The sequence below is a fragment of the Gymnoscopelus braueri genome, assembly GCF_963280865.1.
Source record: "Gymnoscopelus braueri genome assembly, chromosome: 16".
Taxonomy (NCBI): Eukaryota; Metazoa; Chordata; class Actinopteri; order Myctophiformes; family Myctophidae; genus Gymnoscopelus; species Gymnoscopelus braueri.
In genome coordinates this window covers 44,616,593-44,635,445 of record NC_137616.1, presented here as the reverse complement: position 1 = coordinate 44,635,445, position 18,853 = coordinate 44,616,593, and the positions used below count along the sequence as shown (strand labels likewise).

At 41.5% G+C, this 18,853-nt stretch overlaps 1 protein-coding gene across 1 annotated transcript; it reads left to right on the top strand.

The window, feature by feature from the left end:
• The first annotated feature begins 630 nt into the window (after positions 1 to 630).
• LOC308103674 (terminal nucleotidyltransferase 5A-like) lies at positions 631 to 11,847 on the top strand. The gene is made up of 5 exons (XM_080453788.1): positions 631 to 1,808; positions 3,239 to 3,403; positions 4,619 to 4,723; positions 10,169 to 10,603; positions 11,373 to 11,847. The coding sequence occupies exons 1-5, from the start codon at positions 1,566 to 1,568 to the stop codon at positions 11,835 to 11,837; spliced, it is 1,413 nt and encodes a 470-aa protein (XP_080309914.1). The 5' UTR covers positions 631 to 1,565; the 3' UTR covers positions 11,838 to 11,847.
• Positions 11,848 to 18,853: the final 7,006 nt, after the last annotated feature.

Sequence of the window (18,853 nt, the reverse complement as noted above, 5' to 3'; positions counted from 1 at the left end):
TTTATTATTACTACAAAACATGCATCACCCACTTCAGACCTATATACATTTCGGCCATTTGAAAATAGCAGATCTATACAAGCTCACAATGCGTTGCGATGCGACACATTTTGAGCTTGTAGATCTGCTATTTAAAAAATATATATTCATTTGAAAACTTGTGAAATGGGACATTCTGCATAATGAGTAGCTACTTTCTACTTTTGGTACTTTAAGTAAATTTTGATACCAATACTTTTGTACTTTTACTCAAGTAAATGTTTAATTCTGCGGACTTTTACTTTGAATGTAGTATTTCTACATTGCAGTATTGATACTTTTACTTATAAGTAAAACATTTGAGCGCTTTTTCCACCACTGTCTGGGGACCCCCCCCCCCCCCCCCCAAAAAAAAAATAAAGAAATTGGGCCCCACTGTACAAGAGCAATTCTCATGCTCTAGGTGTGAAAGGAATGACGGTAAAAGTGGAATATTGATGTGATGACGTAGCAGGCTAGAGGCTTTACCGTAGACAGCCATTGGTCGGAGGCGCTGTCAATCAAAACAAACGACGCCACCCCCCATCGCCGTTAGTGGAAGCAGGGGAAACAGTTGTGTTCAGATTCAGAACGTCTCTCTGAGCAGCTGTGAGCTGAAGCAAAGGGACCGCGGTGCAGCAGCACCGTCCTGTGTGTGCGGACAACACGGGCACAATGTAAGCGATCAGCCAGACATACACCTCTCTTTACATGACCGGTGGAAGTAGGTGTGTGTGTGAGTGTGATCAGTCAGTGTGTGTGTGTGTGTGTGTGTGTGTGTGATCAGCGGGCAAAGCAAAGGGTAGGAGCTGGAATTATGAGTGAAGTTTCTGCGAGGGAGAGACACGCACCTCCGTGCGTAAAAGTGAACGACAGTAGACCCAACAACACGACCGTTAAGCGCACTGGGATAATGATGATGACACAGTACTGGATGCTAATGGACGCAGAACTCGTTGACACAGTGGACTTTTTTCAGTCACTTTCTGAGTGTAGCTGATCTTCCTAAGAGACGGTTTTGGCGATCCGAGCGGAACGGAACGGAGCGCAGAGACACTGACTGACTGTCTGACTGATCTTCTCTAGTCTGGTCACTCTGGACAGACACGCTTTATTTATTCAATAACCAGGACGATCGAAGCCCCCAAAAATGACTCAGATCTGTGTTGTTTTGCATTGTGTGTGATGCTGTGTAGTCTATCAGCATCTCCATATTCTGCTTAAAGAGCGACTTTACGCAGCAGCCTAGTCAAAGACATCCGATAGGATTTTCAAATAGAATCCTATATAGGATTATGGCATTCCTGTAAGAATCCTATAGGATTTGTTCCAAAATCGTATAGGATTTTTTCGCTATTGGAATCCTACAGGATTGTAGATTGTAGAGTGTATTTCAGCATCTCCACATTCCAGTAAAAAGAGCGACTTTACGCACACATCCACGGCCAGCCGATGCCGCTCCAAAACGGACACAGCCAGCTTCCACAGCGAGCGATCACAAGACGGACTTAAATCCATTTCGTATCGAATTATCTTTAATTTAAAAAATGGATGTGAGGGTCGATCAGCCGCCTGACCCGTGTCCTCTGGCGGAGGACGGCTGTGTGGTGGCGCCGGACGACGACGAGGAGGAGGAGGACGGCTGTGTGGTGGAGGAGGAGGAGGAGGAGGAGGAGGACGGGGCCGTTAGCAACATCTCCGTGCTCCACTGGGAGCAGGTCCAGCGGCTGGACGCCATCCTGGCCGGTTCGATCCCCATCCACGGCCGGTGGAACTTCCCCACGCTGGAGGTGAGCAGTACCAGTGGTGTAAAGTATACTAAGTACATTTACTCAAGTAGCCTTCTTTACTCAAGTATAATCTTGAGGTATTTTTTACTTTATCAATCAAATGTTCAGTCTGAATCCCAGGTATTGCAGCTTTAAAATGACATCCTTAGCAGTGGTGGAAAGTAATTAAGTATATTTACTCTACTTTACTTTAAGTACATTTTGATACCAATACTTTTGTACTTTTACTCAAGTCAAACTTAAAATTCCGGACATTTACTTGTAACAGAGTATTTCTACATTGCAGTACTTTTACTTAACTAAAGAATGTGAGTACTTTTTCCATCACTGGAGGTGGAATTGAATACACAGGACCCCAATGGAAACAAGTCTTGGGTTTTAATCCTTTTAGCATCCTTTTGTATGAAACTGTACTTTCTGTGCCCTTTTTTTTGGCAAACTGTTAATAAAGTATTCAATCAATCAATCAATCACAATTAGGGATGCACCGAATATTCGGCCACCGAATATATTCAGCCGAATATGGCCAAAAAAAGCATATTCGGTATTCGGCCGAATAGATTTTAACACCGAATACCGAATACCGAATACCGAATGTATATATAACTGATCTCAATATGGACCCATAGTGATTATAAGTTTTGCCATAATCATGTAGCTCTATAACAGAGGCACAGCCATGACAGCAATGGTACAAAAAATTGTTTAAAAACAAAATATATATATTTTTTTAAATAATCATATTCGGCCATTCGGTATTTGGTTATTCGGCCAACTGTTTTCTATATTCGGTATTCGGTTTCGGCCAAGAATTTCCAATTCGGTGCATCCCTAATCACAGTTATTGCAAAACTTTAGTTACTAGTTACTTTGTAGATTTTGATTATTATTACAACACATACATTAACCACTTCATTGATTGATGTACTTTATTTAGTAAGACATGAGAACAACAGTACATGGAAATACAAATTCTCTACTAAACTGGAAGACTCATTAAGCACTGAGCTTGTTTAAGATGAGATCCCCATGCACACAAATCAGGATGACATATAAGAGACAGACAGATATACACACTACTATACAGAACGTCATACAATCAGCTTACAGGTTACTGGTATGAAGAGTGAAAAATATGTACAAGAGAAGAATGGGGAGGGGGGTTTGAGGGGTAGGTTAAGACTTAGACAGGGGCCATTTTCGAATTGCAGCCTCCTGAAGGTGTATCTTTAGGGCAGTTTTGAAAGTGAGTAGGGTTTTACACTCCACTTAAGCCCTATATACTTCAGCTATTTGAAAATAGCAGATCTACAAGCTCACAACGCGTCGCGTTTCAAAAGATTTGTATACATTTTGGAAACTTGAAATGGTGATACTCTGCATGATGAGTACTTTTTTAAATTAAGTATTCAATCAATCAATCAATCAAGGTGCGGCCGCGGGACATCGTGAAGGCGGTGCGCTCCAGGATGGAGGAGAAGCACATCCACGTGCGCGAGGTGCGCCTCAACGGCTCGGCCGCCAGCCACGTCCTGCACGAGGACAGCGGCCTGGGGTGGAAGGACCTGGACCTCATCTTCTGCGCCGAGCTCAAGGTATGTGTGTGTATTATAGGCCAGTGGTTCTCAACCTGTGGGTCCCCATACATTATTCTTTTTTTGGGGGGGGACCCCAGATAACAGTGAAGTGACAATTTTAGGACCTTTAAGACCTTTTTAATACCTAAAAAAAAGAATAGCATTACTGCATCAAAAGTGTTCAACAAACTATATAAAAACTGGTCAAACATTAGCCAAATTGTCAAATAATATAAGAAAGAGGCAAACATTTTGAAAATAGCCGATCTACAAGCTCACAACGCCTCACGTTGCGAGGCGTTGTGAGCTTGTAGATCGGCTATTTTCACAATATTTATCTGTGGAACCGAGTCAAACTAAATGTAATGCCTCAACTCCTACAATTCCAAATGCTTGTCAGGGTGGGGGGGTCCCCAGTTCAAATATGATTATTTTGGGGGGGTCACGGCTTGAGAAGGTTGAGAACCAATGAGCAGTGAGCATTGTGAGCTTGTAGATCTGCTATTTTCAAAATATTTTTATACATTTTATACATTTGAAAACTTGTCATGCGCAGAGCAAGTTCTGTCAGGGAACTCAGTGCAGTTGTTGGCGGCCGACCGTTGGGCCGCCTCAGCTCCACGTTCACATCCACTCATCCAATCACACACTCATTTCATTCTCAGACCGCTCTATTTAAGCTGAAAGTTTGCACTTCTCATCCTGCTTGCTTTTGCTGCTGCTCATGCTATTGCTGCTGTTGTCACTGCTGTCTTGTTAAAATTGCTGCTCACCCTCCACCACCCCAGCTACCACCTGTCGTTTTGTATCTGCTGTTTATATACAGGAGGATTCAGAGTGCCTATGGTTGGGAGATGGAATGTGCTTTATCAGAGTACCTAAAAGCAGATCCAATTCATTGCCAAAACCATAATAGATATAATGCTCATTTTATATTCAATAAAAATATCTTATCCTTTATGAGTTGTCTTTATCCATTCATGAGTTGTCCTGACAGAACTGATATAGGCTATACATGTATGTATGAACTAAGTTCTGAAAATGTGTTTTTGTTTTGTTTTGTTTTGTTTTATATCAAAGTTACTCTTCAAATAGGGTAGGCATAATAAGCCTCGGCTTCAGCCCACACCTTTTTGGTGTTACCTCTGTATATGTAAACTAAACTGAAGTATTTATCAACGTTATGGTAAAACACCAAAATAAACTATTCATTCATTCATTCATTCATTGAAGGGCGAGACGGAGTTCAGGATGGTGAAGGACATCGTGCTGGACTCTCTCCTGGACTTCTTGCCCGAAGGGGTGAATAAGGAGAAGATCACGCCGCTTACTTTAAAGGTAAATGCGTCGTTTATATGATGTCTTTTTGCATAGCATTGTATTACTGTTTGTCTTTAAATGTTTCGATGAATCGAATACACATGGACCCCAATGGAAACAAGCCATATATAGTGCTTTATTGGGTTTTAATCCTTTTAGCATCCTTTTGTATAGAACTATTAATAAAGTATTCAATCAATCAATCAATCAATCAATCAATCAATCAGTATATGATTGATTAATTTCTCCCATTTGCCATTCTCTCATAACGTTTGTCAAATGGAGCAGCATAACCCTCCCTATACTAGACTATAGCCTATTATGTCACAAAATACATCCGTTCTTTTGGCTGTACTAGTTCCCCATTTATGCAAGGCAAGGCAAGTTTATATGTTGCACATTTCAACAACCAAGCCAATTCAAAGTGCTTTGCATTAAAAAACATTATTAAGCATGCGTTCATTAGGACACAGAGCACAAGATCATAATCATAAATTATCATTTGTATTATCATAGATAATGATAAAAGGGAATAGGCTACAATAAAAAGGAAATTTTTCTTTTAGTGGTGGCCATCTTCTGCCTAACTTATGCAGATGTTTTCATTTATTTATTTATTCATTTATTTTCAGTAGAACCGATCAAACAGTAGTGGGAAAAGTAGAATTTTTTTTTACTATAAGTATCAATACTGCTAAATTGAAATACTCTGTTAGGGCACAGTCACACCGCACTTTTATTTTACCTATATGGTCAATGCAAACGTGTGGATTCATGGTCTTGCGCATCTTTCCGCTTGTCGCGCACATCTTGCGTTTACGCGCTCTATGCTGCTTTTCCACCTCTGTCCAATCGGGTGAGTGGAAGGCGGACCGTCCCAAGACTCAGGAAGCGACATGGTGCTTGTGATAGAGCAACTGGTTGTAGTTGTTGCATGGGAGGGTCCTGAAAGTGAGCGCATTCTTATTTAGAATGCGCTGGCTGCAAAAAAGGAGTTTAACTCTTTCAGTGCCACAATACGTCAAATACGTCATGAGGCCTAACGCCCCGTGTGCCACAATACGTCAAATACGTCATGAAAAAAAAAAGAAAAGGGAAAAACATGTTCAGAACCCAAGATATGATGATTTGAAGATTTGCTGCTCCATTCACTTCTTGTTTAACTTTTTACTGAAAAAGGCTGTATCTCGGCTCCTAAGCACTTTTTTTTTTACAATTAATTTTGGTTGTGGCACTCAGAACCAAAATTCCATAAATAAGCATGGCACTGAACAGCGGCCAACCATGTTTTGGTCCGGAATAAAACATTTACTTGAGTAAAAGTACAAAAGTATTGGCATCAAAATGTACTTAAAGTACCAAAGGTAAAAGTACTCATTATGCAGAATGTCCCCATTTCAAGTTTTCAAATGTATACAAATCTTTTGAAAATAGCAGATCTACAAGCTCACAATGCGTCGCGAGAGCTTGTAGATCAGCTATTTTCAAACGCCCGAAATGTATTTAGGGCTGAAGTGGGTAATGTATGTTTACAAAATAACTAGTAAGTAAAGTTTTCAAATAATTGTAGTGGAGTAAAAGTACAAATACCTAAAAATTGTACTTAAGTACAGTACTTCAGTAGTTACTTTCCACCACTGGTGTACCATTTCAAAAGCAATGTAGACAAAATCATGTCCATATCCATCTGCCCTGACACAGTGAATAGAGCTGGCAGGCAGCAGATAGTAAAAAGAAGTGCTTTCTAATACAAAGAGGATTCCGTCTAATCCAATTCCAGTCGGATGCACATTAATCAGCTGGAGCCTCGTTTACTCCTGGATTATTGCCAAGGCTGTTTGGCCCTAGCCTGGCATTGGCCACGTGGATTCACTCTCACGTTCCTCCCCGGTATCAGTCTGGACTTCGGCCTATAGGGAGCGAGTATGAGAAATCAGAAAATAATTTTGACGCTTTTCACTGTTGTACAGACAGCAGTTGAAACGCAGTCACTGATTGGCCCGATCATTTTCTGATTTCTCATACTCGCTCCCTATGGGCTGAAGACTGATACCGTGGAGGAACGTGAGACAGTGGCACAGCCAGAACGCTAGTATAGGCTGGGCCTGAGCAAAATGTGTGGTTATTGCGCGGATATTGGGCGTTTTTGGGCGTTCTTTTGTTACTTTATTTCGGTTTTAGGGTTAGGGTTGGGTTAGGGTTATGTTATTGAATTATTATTTTTGCCTGATTTTACCGATTCTTTTATCCAAAAAATAATTATAAAAATGTTTTAAAAAAATATATTATTATTATTATTTTTTTGCAAAATCGATTGGGTGGGCCAGCTCTCTATGTGGGTGGGCCACGGCCCACCCAGGCCCACCCATGGCTGCGCCCCTGACGTGAGAGTGAATCCACGTGAGAGTGAATCCACGTAATCAGTCTGGCCAATGCCAGGCTAGTTTGGCCCACCAAACCAACAGAGATATATCCACAGTCAGACACAATTTAAAACATGATGATATACAGTAATTACTGAAACTTTAGGTTATAGTTTATCCGCAACTTTGTGTTGGAGATCTTCACCTAATGTACTATGCTCTACCTAATACTTTACTCTACTGTAAAGTAACTAAGTCCATTTACTCATTAGGAACAATTTTGAGGTATTTTTGTTTTTACTTTACTGGAGTATTTCCAATTTGCACTACTTTTACTTCCACTCCACTACATCTCAGAGGCAAATATTGTACCTTTATTTGAAAATAGCAGATCTTGTAGATCTGCTATTTTGAAAAGATGTTTATACATTTGAAAACTTGTGAAATGGGACATTCTGCATAATGAGTACTTTCTACTTTTCTACTTTTGGTACTTTAAGTACATTTTGATACCAATACTTTTGAACTTTTACTCAAGTAAATTTTGAATTCCGGACTTTTACTTTATTTCTACATTGCAGTATTGATACTTTTACTTAAGTAAAACATTTTAGTCCTTTTTCCACCACTGACGGTGTCGCACCAATGCATAGCTTCCCAATTGACAGCAAATCTCACTGACAGTTTTACTTCCACTCCACTACATCTCAGAGGCAAATATTGTACCTTTATTTGAAAATAGCAGATCTTGTAGATCTGCTATTTTGAAAAGATGTTTATACATTTGAAAACTTGTGAAATGGGACGTTCTGCATAATGAGTACTTTCTACTTTTGGTACTTTAAGTACATTTTTGATACCAATACTTTTGAACTTTTACTCAAGTGAATTTTGAATTCCGGACTTTTACTTTATTTCTACATTGCAGTATTGATACTTTTACTTAAGTAAAACATTTTAGTCCTTTTTCCACCACTGACGGTGTCGCACCAATGCATAGCTTCCCAATTGACAGCAAATCTCACTGACAGTGCAGTCTTTCTTAAACCTGACATTACAGCAGGCTACTGTATTTCGCAATAGACTGTTTCATGTCAACAAACTGTTTTGACATAAAAACGGAGTATTAGTCTGCTGTCTGAAAGGAGGATGTGGAAATATGTGGTCAATGAACATGGTGTATGAATGGTAGAGGTAGCCTGCTAACAAAATGAAAGAAACGTTCACTTCAAACTTACTTAATACTTAGTGGTTGAGGAAATGACAACTCTGCTTCCTCTATTTACCTACATCTTGTATCTTGTAAATTATTAGATTAGGCTACTATGTAAGCAATCCTGTGGCAATGATTTTATTATGTATTATCCTATTATTATTATTATTATTATAACATAACATTTAGAGTCATTTTTAGACTCCCTAACTCTTCTGCTTTTACAGTTTTTCAAAAATGTTTGTCTGGGATTTTCTTTTGATAAACCATGCCTGAACCAAAACTTTGAATTGTTATAACCGTATATCCTAATATGCATAATGCATTTATGTTTTATATGCAGTAACGATGATACTATAATCTAGTAAAACAGCAAAGCCATAGTAGGTAGAGTTTAAAATGAGCAATTGATGTTCTAATCTACAATTTACTGTGTAGGCATTTAGCAGATGCTCTTATTCAGAGTGACGTTGTAGTTGAGTTGAGTTATAGTTCCCACAAGGCTATACTGGCAGCTGTAAGCCAGGGCTGGACTCAATTATGTCTGGGTTTAACTGCTTAATCCCTGTTTTGTACTTTGGCTATTGGAAAATAGCCGATCGGCTATAATAGTAGATCGGCTATTTTCAGGGCGAACGTGGTTAAACATAGCCTGGTAAACCCTCCCTCCGGAAATCTCATTTCTATTTGATTCCAGGAGTGAGTCTGGCCTTATCGCCCATTCTGCAATATTGGCTGTGGGCTGGAGTTGGGCGGGAGTAATACCGTTGACTGACAACCCCTTCAGCCAATGATACATTTTCCCCTTCAGCCAATCAGCAGTTCACCAGTCTAATGTGACGCAACGGGACTTTTGAGACGGCGAATGCCCAAAATGGGTTGCCTTATTCGGATACATGGGTGTCACTGCCTGCCCCTACCGGTTCTCTAAAAACAAATTTTTAAATAGGCTTTGTCATGATTAATTGACCACATGTATGAAGTTAAACAACTAAATTCTATCCAAACGATATCTTATAAGTAAATTCCGTGCCTCAAAATAGAAGTTATGAGCTTTTAGAAGTAAAAAAATAGCGGAGAATATAGCGCACAAGAAAAAGATGGCTGCCGTTCGTGTTTTGGGCTCACTCGAACTCGCCACCTGATTGGCCAACGTAAGCTGTCAATCACAGAACAATGAGCGACGACGCTGATAGGCTCGGCCGTTTGGCACAGGTTTGGCATACACAGCCAATATTGCAGAATGGGCGATAAGGCCAGACTCACTCCTGGAATCAAATAGAAATGAGATTTCCGGAGGGAGGGTTTACCAGGCTAGGTTAAACAATCCGTACGACAACTTGAACCCAAGCAACTTGGACCCGATATTGCAATACACACTGTAGTACATTATGATTTGTGTAGCTTTGTTTACAGTGGTCGACAAAGTACTCAATCCTAGTCAAATATTACTCCACTAATAAGTGAAAGTTGCGTGGTAAAATTTGAACTCGAGTTAAAGTGCATCCTATATTAAAATTGGTTAATGGGTGGGCGATGCAACGCATTGTGAGCTTGTAGATCGGCTATTTTAAAAATATTTTTTATACATTTTGAAATTCTGGACATTCTGTACAATGACTTTTACTTTTGGTAATTTAAGTACATTTTGATACCAATACTTTTGTACTTTTACTTTTACGTAACAGAGAATTTCTACATTGCCGTATTGATATTTTACTTAATTAACAAATGTGAGCACTTTTTCCACCACTGTCTACCATACTGATTCTGATTCATTCAAAACAAAAGTGACATAGTGCCGCTTTAAGTACAGTACTCGAGTACATGTACTAGGTTACTGTCCGCTACTGGTTAGTTCAGAGCTCATGTGCTTGTCGTCAACAGGAGGCCTACGTTCAGAAGATGGTGAAGGTGTGCAACGACTCGGACCGCTGGAGCCTCATCTCGCTCTCCAACAACCGCGGCAAGAACGTGGAGCTCAAGTTCGTGGACTCGCTGCGGCGGCAGTTCGAGTTCAGCGTGGACTCCTTCCAGATCCGCCTGGACTCGCTGCTGCTGTTCTACGAGTGCTCCGAGCACCCCATGGCCGCCACCTTCCACCCCACCATCCTCGGCGAGAGCGTCTACGGCGACTTTCCCGCGGCCCTCGACCACCTGCGGCGGCGCCTCATCTGCACGCGGAACCCCGAGGAGATCCGCGGCGGCGGCCTGCTCAAGTACTGCCACCTGCTGGTGCGGGGCTTCCGCGCGGCCTGCGAGGGCGAGATGAAGCTGCTGCAGCGCTACATGTGCTCGCGCTTCTTCATAGACTTCCCCGAGGTTTGTTTGTTTGAGAGATTCATCCATGTTTTTTTCTATATAGCTTGAGGATCCGGATATAACATGGTGCCACTTCTCCACTGAACTCAATGGACCATGTTGTTCTATTCGGTTTTGAATGGTGTTCTCGGGCTTGATTGAGAAAAATGCAGACACGTACATCGAAAGGATGAAACACAAAAAAAGCTTGAGAGTTTATTTCCATTGTGGTTTTCTATGTGCAAATGTGTGTAAACGGAGTGCTATGTGTTTTTTAATACAGTATTTATGTATTAATGAATGAATGAATTATTTTTTATAATTGTTTTTTGGGGCTGGAGGTAACAGAGACATATGGAAAATATATTATAATATTACAATTTAACCCATTAAGACTGGGAAAGCATCTGTCATTTTGTCATCTGTCATGTATAAAATAATGGTTAAAGTGGTTACACAGATGCGTTCCCGGTTTTAATGGGTTAAAGGGATATTTCACTTTCAAATAAAATAAACATTAAAAAAATATATTAAAAAAAAATGAAAGAAGTTATGGCAAAATCACGGCCCCCTCACACATTAGTAGGACACTCTAATGCGTGAGGGGGCCGTGATTTTTCCATTACTTTTTTCATTTATTTTTAATATATTTTTTAAATGTTTATTTTATTTGAAAGTGGAGTATCCCTTTAACAGTTTATATATATATATATATTTGAAGAAAAATAACATGATATTCTCTCTCTCTCTCTCTCTCTCTCTCTCTCTCTCTCCTCACCACCCCGAAAAGATTGGCGAGCAGCGGCGCAAGCTGGAGTCCTACCTGCAGAACCACTTCGTGGGCCTGGAGGACCGCAAGTACGACTACCTGGCCACGCTGCACCGCACGGTGAGCGAGAGCACCGTGTGCCTCATGGGCCACGAGCGGCGGCAGACGCTGGGCCTCGTCTCGGCGCTGGCGCTGCGCGTGCTGGCCGAGCAGAACGCCATCCCCAACGCGGCCAACGTCACGTGCTTCTACCAGCCGGCGCCGTACGTGGCCGACGGGAACTTCAGCAACTACTACGTGGCGCAGGTGCAGCCCGTGTACCGCCACCACCACGCCGCCGCGTGCCCGCCCTCGCCGCACCACCACCGGCGCTATCCCCCTCCTCCTCCTCATCCTCACCACCAACAACACCCCCACCACCAACACCCACACCCCCACCACCCACACCCCCACCCCATGTACGGTACCTGGCTGCCCTGTAACTAAAACAAACTATACAAAAGCCCCCGTCGGTGTCTTAACCCTTTAAGACCTGAGGCCATTCTTAAAAATGTTTTCTAAATCCAAACAGATTTTTGAAAAAAATCCTCAAAATATTTTTTCCACGATTTTTAAAAAATAGCAGATATGAGCTTGTATATCTGCTATTTTTGAATAGCCAAAGGCATCTAAAGTGACACAGAAGCGTTCCAGGTATCAATGGGTTAAAGGTCGGCATGAACTCGGTCTGCTTTTGCGTTAACTCACCCCTCCCTCCCTCCCTCCCTCCATCCCGTATCGAAATGAAAAAAGGTCAGGGGGGAAAACGACGATCTTTGAGTCGTTTTTTTCCTCTTTCGAAGGGATGAAATAAAAGGGAAAAGGGAGAAGGGAGGACAAAAACGCCAACGACAAGAGAGCAGATTGAATAAAGAGTGCAGGAAAGATAATGAAGGAAGGAAGCAATGTGAGGAAGAGGTTGGATCCGGACGGAAGGCTGGAGGAGGAGGAGGAGGAGGAGGAGGAGGAGGAGGAGGAGGAGGAGGAGGAGGAGGAGACAGTGAGGAGGCCAGGAGGAGAGGATGGAGCGATGGGAAGCTGAAACCCTGAATGGATGCTCTTGAGGTTTCAGCCACAGGTTTTTATCCAAGCTTTAAGAGCTGGTTTGGTGGAGTGACTGCGGGCGGGCCTCAGAGTTAAGGGTTTAGGATCCATTTGAACCATTCCAGTTCGTTGTCCATTCCCTCTTAACGATTCCTATAGGGAGACCCTTTACAGGTCTGTAACTCTGAGAGTGTACAAATGGAACCAAATGGAGCCGCCGGACTGGACACTGTGTGTGTTTTAACGTGACACGTGGGTTCAATGCCCGACCGGGCCTTCCTGGCGGATATATTATAACCACGGATTGGATGGAGTGGTGGTGTGTGTGTGGATGGGAGGGGTCCAGGCCTCAGCTTGCCTCTGGTCATTCATTGTTATGCCCTTTCTAGTCAGACTGAATTAAATACAATGCATTTCCTTTTTGGCAACATGTTACTGTCTGATAGGCTATGTCTGATAATGTTGCTGTCGGGCAGAAACCTCTTATCTCCATATTTTTTTTATTTTAAATCCTGAAAAAGTAACAGTTTTGCACATTTGCACATGCATATGAGGTTTCTACTCCACAGCAACGATAATTATGCTATTGAACCCCTATGTTATAACTAACTACAGGGGTTTTAAGCATTGGGCATTCCCACTAATGGATGAACAACGGATGTCACCTACTGTACACCATCTTGTACAAAGACACACACACACACCCACACACACATGCACACAAAGGACCACACGGGACAACAAAGGAGAAGTGAGACAATCCTACATCGCAAAGATGAGGAACTTGACACTGTTTACAAGCCCAAAGACCAGCTTTGATACCCAAGTTTGACTGATTAATGTAAAAAGAAAAACAACGAAACAATGCATGCTTTATTTCTGTACGGGAATAATATTCTTTAAAAGTGCCTAGAAAAAGCCTAAAAGGGAAGAGAGAGAGATATATTTTTTTTTGTGTGACTCTTTGTTGTAGAGGACCATAGAGCTGTTACTAGAGGCTCTATGCACAGCAGCCGTATTGGAAAGAAATTGGGCCTCTTCCTTACTTACCTTCGGGTCGTACCAATTATACTAATTAAGGCTCTGTTCCATTCTGGTCAAACAGAGTCACTGTGTGGCCCCAAATGGCCCCTTACACTTGTGTAACTCTGAGAGTTATATGGGGGTCATTGAAATTAGAACGTTTGAGAACCACTGTGCTACACTAAATGGAACAGAGCCTTAATTAGTATAATTGGTAAGACCTATGAAGGAAGTAAGAAAGATTTCCCAATGTCCCAATGTGGCTGCTGTGCATAGACAGTGTGAGAGAGGTGATAATGAATGTATTTTGGACAAGGAACGTGTGTCTATAACTAAAGACAGGTCTCTTACACTGGGGGGGGCTTTGAACCAATTTGACCCGAACGTAGATTAGGTTCGAGACTCACTCTCTCTTTCTTCTTATCTGCAGTCCATGCCAGACTTCAGAATAACAATAAGTTCAAAGAAGCACAATCTTGGAATCGAAAGAAAGTCATTTTTTTTATAACAGGAAGGAGCGACACAAATTCATCATCTGAGAGAGAGAGAGAAGGGGGGAGGGGGGAAGTGGTGAGCAGTGTTGCCAGATTTTACGAGATAAATAAGCAACCAGGTCTACGAAAACAAGCCCAAGAAAGAAACGACTAATAGGCCACACGAGCACTTTAAACCTATATGCATCGGCTTTTTGAAAATAGCCGATCTTTTTTCGAACAAAGATTTTACATAGCTGATCTACAAGCTCACAACGCGCCACGTTGTGAGCTTGTAGATCAGCTATGTAAAATCTTTGTTTGAAAAAAAAGTGTCAAATTTTGAATATGTTTTCTAACACAAATCTGGCACAAAATATTTTTAGATGAAGGGGGGGGGGGGTCCGTGGACAAATAAATATACATTTATATATTTTGTATAAATATACAACATATTGTATTGTATTGCTTGTATTGTGTATATATAGTATTGGGAGTTGCAAACCCGCAACTACCAATACTTTACAGTACAACAAGCCTGAAGTTGCAGACCTGGCAACACTGGTGGTGAGGTTAAAGACAACACCGTGAGGGGAAGGGAGTGGTAAATAGAGAAAGAGAGAGAGAGGAGAAGAAAAGAGAAGAGAGAGTGTCGGTGGGGGAGGGGGGTTTCCTGGTTGTAGCAGCAGGACGTGCAGCGGTGTGGTGTGTGTGTATTCTAACCAACCGCATGTTTGTCAGAGGGGTGGAGAGAGAGAGTCTGCAGTCTTAAAGTTGTGCAGTCTTAAAGCCTCGGCTATACTTAGGTGCGTGTCGCAAAACAGCTGATCTACAAGCTCAGAATGCAACGCAGCAGGACGCGCTCTGGGCTTGTAGATCTGCTATTTTTCTATGCACAACACAATCAGTACAACATGCAGCTCTGGCATTAAGGCCAGAAGAGACAAGACAGACAGACAGACAGACAGACAGACAGACAGACAGACAGACAGACAGACAGGAGAGAGTCTTGAGGATATTATGGCCTCTGTTGGGCAGAAGCCTTGCATCTCTATTGTTTCATCTTTCATCCTTTATGTTTATGTCTTATGTGCAAAGGTGGTGAAAATAGCTGCCCAACGGGCTCACGATATGTCGCATCATCGCGACACGTTGTGAGCTTGTCGATCTGCTATTTGAAAGTGGTTAAAGCTGTACCCCGAATTTGAACCTGGGTCTCCTGCGCAAAGTGCTGACATTTTAACCACTGAGCTAAATAGAGCCTGCCTACTTGCTCAGGGGAGAAAGTTGAGTCTTTCTGTGGATTTTTATCCAAATTTAACCAAACATATCAACAGGAGCTGAACGGTGTTGGATATGCAAGGTTTGTACTCCACAGCGATGGTGTATTTTTGTACAAATATTTGCCACAAAGACTTTTTTTTCAGTGGTGATATTTTAGTGGTCATTTGGTCAATATAGGTGTCTTAATCTTGCTTTACGATAGTCCGATGTTCACCTGTGAAGAACTGTGAGCTTGAGATGAGAGAGAGAACAGGGCTTTGTGAGCAGTGTGACTGTCTTTTAAAGTTTGTTCCTGTTAATTTAACAAGGAAGCATATACCAACAAAACAATAGAAACATTTACCCACAGAAAACGAAAGTAGAATACAAATAAAGACATTCACAAAAACAAACTCTTCATACATGTGACCAGGCCTGGAATTTTGTCATTTTAGAGGCAAGGCCACTTGGCCTTTGATGTAAATTTTTGGAGGGCACAAAGGCCAAATGCCAGGGCAGGAAGGCCATCACATAAAACAAGATTTTAGTCCATTGAAATAATTAATTGAATTTAAGGGTTACGAATGATTTTAAATTTAATATGTAGACTAGCTACAGTGAAATAAATACATTATGGTATAATGTGCAATGTGATCTATGCTCAATCAAAGTCACTGGATTGGTTTAAAGATGGGGAGAATTCAGAATCTCAACAAAAGACACTGGTGTCTACATGAAAAGAAAGAGACACTGGTGTCTACATATTGACAAGACAGACACAGAGGAGAAAGTGGTACAGTTAGCTGGGGCATTAAGGCCACTGTGGTCTCAGGGCACGCCATTTTTTTGAGGGGCACAAGGCCAAACTGAGGGGCAACGACGGCCATGGCCTTCGTGGCCTCCCTGAAATTCCTGCCCTGTATGTGACAATAAGAAAACATGGCGCCAAGTTATTTTATTCATCTTTTGCTGGAACAAACTTTAACGGGTCAAACTGCTCTGCGAGTAAAAATGTACAAGAGCCTCGATGTGTCCTCTAATTGTGAGATCTCTTATTTTTCTATCAATCTCTATTTTTGTACATCTTGTGTTTGGCTTAAAACGTTCGTCACAATCATAGCCTGGGGTCTGGGCGAGTTTACCAAGAGTATTTTTTTGTGATGTGATGACGAGCACGATGTTTGTATATTATTTCCAGTGCAAAAAGCAGCAGTGCTGGCAGACATGGCGTCCCATGTTCAAATGCAGATTGAACTTGGACGTCCAGGTTGGACTTGGGAATATAGCCGTGATGAAAGTACGTGATTAAGATGACTTGTTGATTAAAAAAAAGAAATACCCCAAAACTCAATCAGCTCCTTCGATTCACTCACATGTTACACGTTATGCACACAATATCAGCTGCAATTATTATTATTATTCATATACCTGTTACAGGTTCAACCGTGGGACAGATGGGTTAAAAGTTGTATTTATGTTTGATGTGATCATAAACTGCTTGCCATGCCAAAGTGTAACCATGTGGTAGATACGGTAGCCAGACAGAAACAAATAACCAAAAAAAAGACAGATACCAGAGCTGCCAGGACAGAGGCTGTTTGTGGGGGACAACTGATTTATCCTGTTGTGCATCGATTAACTCGACTAAATCAGCCATCCCACATCCCATGATTCCCAATGAAGTGTTATAGCCTTGACAAGCTTTGATGTAAACTTAAAGTGTACAGTAAAGTGCTGTCGACACTATATAACTATATTGTTCACCACTGTCGTCCTGTGGTGGGGATTCTGCCATCCACTTGACTTGATTTTTAAAACAATATTTATAGTCACAGTCATAGTGGAATTTAGTTGAGGGTTTAAGTGGTTGAATGTCTGAAAATACACAATGAACATGAATCCAACATATTAATAAGAAAAGATAACATGTAAACAAACTCAATGCATTTACACAGCAGTGATGATACAGTTCTGTCAAGTCTATGAACCCATCTATGAAGTATGATGTTTTTTTTGGGTCCCTGCTTCATCTATCTCTCCACTAAGGGGTCCTTGGCCTGAAATACGTTGAAGACCCCCCTGGTGTAAAACCTTAGTTGAGCCGAGGTCAGGTGGTATTTGGCCGGGTGCTACACAGTCGCAGCCAGAATCCAGATAAGAGGGGAAACGCCTTAATGGGATTTGGCTCATGCCTTTCAACAGGTGGATGTCCTGGGGTGCCAGTTTGGGCATGGCATACCTGCAGTGGTAGAAAAAAGTATTCACATTTTTTACTTAAGTAAAAGTATCAATACTGCAATGTAGAAATACTCTGATACGTATATAAGTACCAATAAGTATTGGTATCAAAATGTACTTAAAATACCAAAAATAAAAGGACTCATTTCACACGTTTTCAAATGTCTAAAATGTATAAAAATATTTTGAAAATAGCAGATCTACAAGCTCGCATTGTGAGCTTGTAGATCTGCTATTTTCAAATGGCCATAGGGCTGAAGTGGGTAATGTATATGTGTTGTAATAATAATCAAAATGTACTAAGTAACTAATAACTAAAGTTTTCAAATAATTGTAGTGGAGTAAAAGCATAATATTTGCCTCTGAGATGTAGTGGAGTAGAAGTAAAAGACAAGTACAGAAATGTGGAAATACTCAAGTACAATTTTGAGGCATTTTTACTTTACTTAAGTACGGTACTTGAGTAAATGTACTCTGTTACTTTAAACCACTGCACACCTGTGGGTCAATGTGGTGCCTTGCCTCCCAGCAGAGCCTTGCTCCCCGTGCAGGGACACAGGTCATGACCTGACTGAGTGGATTCCCTGCAGACCTGCGTCATCCTAATGCCCTGCATGCATCACACAGTGGCCCCCAGCGCTCCAGATGTCACCGTTCTCTGTATGCATGCCTTGCATGGTGACACTGAAATGTCTTTCTGTTGCTCTCTCTCTCTCTCTCTTTTGCTCTGTATCGCTTTTTTTTCCATTTTATTTGAGTTTCTGCCAGTGACTCACCTATTTATTGTGGTTTCGCTTTAACCCATTAAGACCGGGAGTATCACCTCTGTCATTTTTACAGAGTGCCGCGCTATGATGCTTGTAGATCTGCTATTTAGTTTTTTAAATCGGGATCATTTGTGCAAATCTGTGAATACATCTGTTTTTTGAAACAACATTTTTAACTGAAATCTTTGCTTCTGGGGGGTCCCTGGAACATTTCTTTTCAACTTTTTCATGTCAAGGCCCCCCCCCGAAGCAAAGATTCGAGTTACAAATATTCGCTTTAATAAAATATATATTCGACCTGCAATTTCTTCGAAAGCTTTCCCCACAATAACAGAAAACAGAAGATACACTCACATAGAGCCCTGAGGGACTAAAAATAAATTCCGAAACATCGGAATTAAGAAGCATGCGTTGGCCTTCAAGTCTAGACTATAGTCTATTAGTTAATATTCCAAATTGTTTGTAAAAATGTGAACTATTACAATCTGGGCCTGGGACCCATTCCATTCCTCCCTGATCGCTCTTGATTAGACTGTAGTTGTGGATAGTGATTCAGTGGTGGGGGGGGGGGGGGGGGGGGAGAGAGAGAGAGAGAGAGAGAGAGAGAGAGAGAGAGAGAGAGAACCGGGTCAGTGTTATCCCCATTAAGAAGGAG